This window comes from Diospyros lotus, chromosome 6 (assembly GCF_014633365.1).
Source record: "Diospyros lotus cultivar Yz01 chromosome 6, ASM1463336v1, whole genome shotgun sequence".
Classification (NCBI taxonomy): domain Eukaryota; kingdom Viridiplantae; phylum Streptophyta; class Magnoliopsida; order Ericales; family Ebenaceae; genus Diospyros; species Diospyros lotus.
Window position 1 is genome coordinate 12,386,864 of NC_068343.1, and position 7,388 is coordinate 12,394,251.

At 37.4% G+C, this 7,388-nt stretch overlaps 1 protein-coding gene across 1 annotated transcript; it reads left to right on the forward strand.

Annotated features, from left to right (window-relative positions):
* LOC127804747 (serine acetyltransferase 2-like) lies at positions 1 to 7,025 on the forward strand. The gene is made up of 10 exons (XM_052341723.1): positions 1 to 611; positions 1,065 to 1,262; positions 1,355 to 1,414; positions 1,569 to 1,664; positions 1,756 to 1,780; positions 1,971 to 2,065; positions 4,019 to 4,185; positions 4,304 to 4,377; positions 4,988 to 5,047; positions 6,787 to 7,025. The coding sequence occupies exons 1-10, from the start codon at positions 366 to 368 to the stop codon at positions 6,804 to 6,806; spliced, it is 1,041 nt and encodes a 346-aa protein (XP_052197683.1). The 5' UTR covers positions 1 to 365; the 3' UTR covers positions 6,807 to 7,025.
* Positions 7,026 to 7,388: the final 363 nt, after the last annotated feature.

Consider the following 7,388-nt stretch of genomic DNA (forward strand, 5'->3'; position numbering starts at 1 on the left):
CAAGTGCGATTGTTTCCAGTTACATGCATCAACAAATTTTTTTGGACTTCTTAGTCATAAAATTTAGAAGCATAATTAATTGTCATAAAATTTGTTTTTTAACTTCTTGGTGGCTATCATGTTTGCATTTTCCGTCAGACGTTTTGGCGTGACTGCGTTAGCATCACATCCACAACAGTTGCGGAGACAAATAACTGACAACGCCGAAGGACACCGCAGCGCCGCCTCTGTGGTGGTGCGCACAGCCGCCCCAATCCGCCTTTGTCTTTCCCGTTCTCTCTCCCAACCAACCCTATCTTTCTCTCGCCCGCCGCCACCGCTTCTGCAATGAAGTGAAACCCTAGTAGGTCTCCTTCCTTCCTTCCATGGCTTGTTTTGGCGACGAGGTCCTCCGCTTCTCCCTCTCCGACATGCTTTCCGGGTGTGAACTTCTCGAAGAACAGGACATTCCTGACTCCAAGCTGATGGAGTACAGGCTAGAGAGGGTTTTCCCAGTTTATGCCATGGGGCTCACCAAGCCCGACCCGGCTGCGCTCGTGCCTGCACTCCGTACGGGCTCCGCCGTAGATGATCCCATTTGGGACGCCGTGAGGGAAGAGGCCAAGTTGGAGGTATGAACCCTTTTTCTTTTGGAGGTTAAAATTTAAGGAAATTGTGCGGGCTTGCTATTTGGGGGAAGGTGTTTGATTTTATGCTTGTGTTAATGGGCTTTTGATTGGTTTTACATCACCAGAAACATCCATAAACTACTGTTACTGCCTTTGGATTGGGTTGTTTCTTGGAATGTTTTGACAAGACTTCAACTACAGCTTTCATGTTTCACTTACTTCCAGTGTATTAGAGCTTCAAGCCTTTGGATTTATGTCAAGACCATTTTTCTTTTACTACTTTCTGTTTTAATTTTCATATATATACATATATTTATTAGTGGCATCTTCAGAGACGGATAAGTGATTGTGTGTGTGTTTGGGGGGGCGGGGGGGGGGGGGGGGGGGGGGGTTGTCATCCGCACTCCCTGCCAGTGGAAATCCTGATAAATTATTTGCTGAACCACAAAATTGCAGGCAGAGAATGAGCCAATTTTAAGCAGCTTCTTGTATTCCAGTATTCTGTCGCATGATTGTTTGGAAGGAGCATTGGCCTTTGTCCTTGCCAATAGACTTAAAAGTCCTACGCTCCTGGCAACACAACTAATGGATATATTTTGTGATGTTATCATGGCTAATCAAGGTATTAAATGTGCCATTCGCCTTGATGTGCAGGTGATTTTTTTATTGTCAACATTGCATCTCTCTTAGGATGCTTAAGAGTGCAGGAAAATGTTCTTTAATGCTGAAAATTGTTCTTTCTGCAGGCATTTAAAGACAGGGATCCTGCTTGTTTGTCGTATTGCTCGGCTCTCTTGTACCTTAAGGTTATTAAACCCTTTCACTCTATTATTTGTTATGAATTTGATTGACCCATTCAACTTTCTAGTAAATGAACTGGGTGTATTCAGGAATTGTCTTTTAGAGTTTTATATGCTGTGTTAGGGATTGGCTAAGTTACAGAGTAGTTAATCTCTTTAGGGTTATCATGCTCTGCAAACACATCGTGTAGCAAATACTTTGTGGAACCAGGGGCGCAAAGTTTTGGCACTAGCACTACAAAGTCGAGTTAGTGAGGTAACTTCTGTATTTATAATATCTGATCAAGCATAAAAGATTTCGGAGAAACTATAACTTACTTATGTATGGCTATGTTATCTCTGTGCAGGTTTTTGGAGTTGATATACATCCAGGTATGTTTTACTTTGGTCTTCTGCTGAAAAACTTCATTTGTCTCACAAACTAAGACTTATTAGATTTCTATTTTTCTTTCTTTAATAGCTTTGATCTATGTTATACTACAAGAGACTTCTTTTAGTTGGTTACTGCAAAGCCAATTCTCCTAATTTCTCCTGTATATCTGATTCTGATGATAATATGCAGCTGCAAAAATCGGAGAAGGGATACTGTTGGATCATGCCACCGGTGTAGTCATTGGTGAAACTGCAATCATAGGGAATAGAGTTTCACTGATGCAGGTGAACCAGCTTTCTTCCTTTCGGTACTCATTTGATGGATGGTTCTGTTAACTCTCCCTTGAGCTGGCAAATAACTAGATAAAAAGCAGATTTAATGGTTTCCCCTTTCTTTGTAGTCGATTTATTGAAAACTTATGGTAGAGAAAAATATAAGAAGATATTGCATGCATTGAAGCTTAAAATTGTTATATAACTAATTAATGAGACTGAACATCATCTTTTAATAACACCACATATATGGAGCTATCTCTGATGTATTAGGTGGAATATGGCATTTCACTTGGGTCACAGACATGGTAAGTAAAGCCACATAGTGGAAAATGTTTTGCAGAGCTGTTCCAAGGTCGCTGTAAGTCTGCATTCAATTGATTGATCCTATCATTATTTCCTTCTCTGATTAATACTGCTCTTTTGTTTATGTGCATTTTAGCTCCATGAATATTTGGAAAATTTTCTCTCAGAGTTCAAAGATTCATAGAGATTAGTTTGAAATTTTTTCAGAGAATCCAGATATTCATAAAAAATTACTATATTTCAGCTTCAAGATTTCATGAGACCTGGTTTTTGTTTGTGGGTGTTGTATATCTTATTGGTTGGCTAAGAAATAAAGGCCTAACTTACAACACTAACAGTTCAAAAGTTGGTCTTAGTGTTAATTACTTCTTTGATTAATACTATCATTTGGTTTTCGTGCATTATAGCACCATGAAAAATTGATTTTTTCCCCATATTCCAAATTTCAATGGAAAATTTAGTATATTTAATTTTCAAAACTCCATTAGACCTGGTTTTTGATTGTCAATATCAGGTATATCTTAGGCTCTTAGGGTCCATGTGATTAGCTTTCGTTTTCAATTTTTCAGTACTTTGACAAACGAAAACAGAAAATGATGTTTGGTTACCCATTTTTGTTTTGAAAAGATTTGAGAACAAGAAATATGTGTTTTTCATAATTTTTGTCTTGTTTTCATTTTCTTCACTCTCCCCAATCCTCACAGCCGGTGACCCAAGGTTACTGGAGAGTGCTCAAGCAACACCAGGCAGTCCCTGGTGACCCCACGTCAGAAGTTGCCAAAAATTGCATAACCCAGAAACTCCCTCTGTAAATGAGAAACCAGAATGGGTTACAGCTTTAAGAAGAGTAAATTCTGATTTGACCACAAAGACCACATAAATGCATAAAGAAGAGAGTGGGCCTTTTTGGTTAGAGAGAGAAAACAGAGGACCTCTAGGGTTTTCAGAACAACCCTTTTTCTTCTGGAACAGAATCAGTCTTCTATGTACTTTTTTCTCTCTCTATTCTTGTGTGTATGTGTGTGTGTTTCAGTGTTTCCTTTGGGATTTTCTCTCTTTAAAACACCCCTAAGCTCTTCTTTCTGGATTCAGGGAGACCAGATTTTCTGATTTCATCATTTTCTTTTAGTCTCTGCTGCTAGGGACCAGACCTTGGTCTCATGTTTTGATTTTCTGGTTTCCTTTGGAGACCAGGCCAGATCTGGTTGCCTTATGTTCTTTTTGCTTGTTTTCCTTGATTTGTTGTGCGTGCATTTATTTGGCCTGGTCACCAGACCTTGGTCTCTACATATCCAATCAGTGTATATTGACTCCCAGAGGCCTGGTTGGCAACTTGAGTTGCTGGGAGTTGCTGGCTCACCAGTGACCTGGCAGCAAGATTAGGTGGGGAGAAAAAATAAAATAAAAAATCAAATACAAAACTGAAAACAAAACAAAGTTGTCAAACAACATGTTGACTTCTCATTTTTTAAAATGAAAACAAGAACTGCATGAAAAAAATCAAAATGACAACTAAAAACAGAAAATTGAAATTTTATTAAATGAATCCATAGTGTTTTATTATGTGAAAAAGGCTTAATTCACAACAGAGGCTGTTTACTTATGTTAAGAAATGATTATTTGAAATATACATTATCCTCATTGGAGAACTGGTGACAGGGTGTAACCCTGGGAGGAACGGGTAAAGAAATTGGTGATCGTCATCCAAAAGTTGGTGAAGGTGCGCTGATTGGAGCTAGTGCAACTATACTGGGGAATATAAGAATAGGTGAAGGTGCAATGATAGCTGCTGGTTCACTTGTATTAAAGGATGTCCCTCCTCACAGGTGAGAAATATTATGTTCTGGTTAATACTTTATTTATATTATTCTATTGAACTGTCAAGGAATCTGCATTGAATTAGTCCCGTAGTGATATATTTGTGTTCGTATATTTGCTTTGAAGCATGGTGGCAGGAATACCAGCGAAGGTGATTGGTTATGTAGATGAGCAAATTCCATCTCTAACAATGAAACATGGTATGTCAAATGCTTGAGTTGCATCTAATCATTATGTGTTTCTGTCTTAGATTATCCCATCTGCAAATGGGAAAGCCACTCCATTTGTTTTAGAAAGTTGGAAAATTGGCTAGCACTTTGTTGTGTCCCTTGAGAGTATATGGAGCCTAAACAGGCCCTCCCCCCTAGGATGGTCACCAATTGTTATCTTTTTACCATGATGCCAATCTAAACATGCTGCTTCAGTTAATTCAGTGAGTAGATTGTTTACTTATTAAATCTTAAGAATCCATCTGGTTGGCTTTGAGATTTTGGAAGGACCTGAATAGTGAATAGGAAACTTGGTTAACTGTTAGTGCTTGTTGTTAGAACTGTCAAAGACCGCAGAAATTGATGCAGGAATGTTTAATGAAATATTAGCTTAAAAGTGACTTTGGCCCAAAAAAGTTCTTGGCCAAACACATGGATCTGATCCACCTAGACTTTCCTATAGTGATTCATTTAGTTGCTACTGCCCCATGCTTGATTAAGAAATGCTTAACCTAAGTCTTGTGACATACTCAATCCCCTCTACTATTTTTTTTGCCTTCTCTTCGCATCTTATTCTTATGCAAACTACTCAAATGTGCAGATGCCAGCAAAGACTTCTTTGAACATGTAGCTGTTGGACATGTAGGGGGGAAACCTCCAGGTAAGTTGCTAAGTTATATCCAGTCTCCTGTTATTGCACAGCTTTTTCTGCAAAAGAGTTATCAATTTAAGTGCTTGGATGCTAATACCCTAGAATATATAGTGTAAAGATAAAGAAATTGCTGGATATTGTACCACATCATGATAGATGACGTACTTTTACCAGACTTAACCCTGATTTTGTGTAACTTATCTAGTAGTTGTGTTTTGTGTTGAAAAATCATACATAGTGCTAAAGTGAAAGCATAAATCTAATTTCTCACTATAGGATATTTGGTACTCAGTGAACAACTTAGATGTAAGAAAAAGCACAATTTTAATTGTGGCATTCAGTCAAAGTTCATGTGATGGGCTCTGTGGCGAGTTTATTTTAGGCAAGGTCGCATAGATATACTTCAAAATCAATCTGAATTTAGGATGTAGTTTCTTGAGCATTTAAATATAAGAATATATGGAAATGATGTGAAATATTAGATGAAATTATTTTGCAAATGGTATGCAAATGTCTGAATTATAATGAAGCATATATAGAAACCACTATTGCAGGATTTTCTAAGGTTGATTTTTATTTAATATGTAAATGAATTGCAAGTATGGCCCAAGTAAAAAATGCTCAAATTTCCTTTGGGGTACGAACTCCGACACAATCCCTGTGCTTCATTAACCCTGGTACTAATATTTGTTGGGGGACCTGAGATAAATTTCCTAAAATTTTGGTAGCCTTGGTAAAGGTTTTTATATTTTAAAGTACCAGTGATTCTTAGCATAATATGCAGAATCATTGGTTATAGATATTAATAGAATATTGGAAAAGTTTGGAGGGCGATAGATATAGACCCCAACTATCCCCACACCACTAGACTTCTAAGAGCAACCTGTTTGGTTGGCATTGGTCTGATTGCCAACACCTGGAAAAGAGGATGTGCAACGCATGGTAGAGCAGCTTTTCTCCCCGTTTCCCCATTTTTTTTCCTTATTGAACTATTGGGGCTGTTTGAGATAGAGACCCCTAGTTGAATAATCTCTTTTTATTCCGATTGGTCTTCAACTTAGTTGTCCATCTGTTCTTGGCAAATCCATATTTATATATCATTTGGTGAATTTAGACCAATTTCATTTAGAGTACTGAAGGATTCTTCTTTTACCAAGACTCCTGGACTTTTTGCGCTTCTGTCCGGTTGAAGCGCAAACAGGGAAGAAAATGTTGTAAACGGAGGAAGTTTCATTTGTTGCAGTTTCTCCATGTAGTATGATAAATGTAAAATACCCCCTACCATCACAAAACAAGAAGTCTTGTGCACTGGGGAAACTCTTCAATAAGATTTGTTGTATGGAGTAACTAGCATATCCGGTGATAGCACGTGTGTGTGTCGTTGGGAGCCTTAACCCTTTTAAGTTTCTACAATAACTTGCAAACTTTGACCATGTGTGATCTCCGCAGCTTATGGACTGCACCATCCATGTGGACCATGACCTATATCTTAATTTTTGCTCAATAGATTGATTCTGAATTGACTCACGATTGGTAGCATTGGCACGATTATCCTCATATCAGTTTGCAATATTTCTCTGCGATTCTGATAAGAAGCTACATTTCATTCAGTTTTAGTACTGATTTTCTGATGCAAGTATGACATTCGCTTGAAGTTTAATCCGTCTTATATTTTATGGATGGAATTAGCTTGTGAATCTGGCACTTGAATAGGGAGCATCTTCTGAAAGTGGTTTGTTTGTTTTCAGGAGAATCGGTGCCACAATGAAATGATGAAGGTGCTTTGGCAATCTGAGACCCAAATCTCCGATGCAATGCTTTTGATTTGCAAAAACAAAATTAGGAAGCATGTTAGAACGCAATTCATATGTAGACTTGGTAGGTTATTAATAATCATTTATTTCCACTGTAACATCATTGTTGTAACATTAACATACATATATTGGTTGCGCATTAATTGCTCATGCCCCCCTGTGGTTATATTTTTTGTATTGATAAAAGTCAGTCAGTCAGAAAGTCTTTTTATGATTGAATTGTGAAAACAGTATTTTAGTTGAGAAACAGAACAAAGAATATTCAAGTAGTAGACACTTTAATTATGTAATTCTCACACCTGCAGTACAAATTTGTGAAGTTTATTTTTATGTTTCCATGTAAAAATCTCATAATATGCAATTTAAATTGAAGAATCATGTACCAATAAATAAATAAATAAATAAAAATGAATTTATGAAAGAAAAGCAAAGATTTAATGTAGTTTTTGGAATTGCGTATGCTGTAGATAATTTAATTTTATGAGAAGGGAAATTACAATACCAATTGGGATGGTGGAATAACTTGCAGTGGGGAT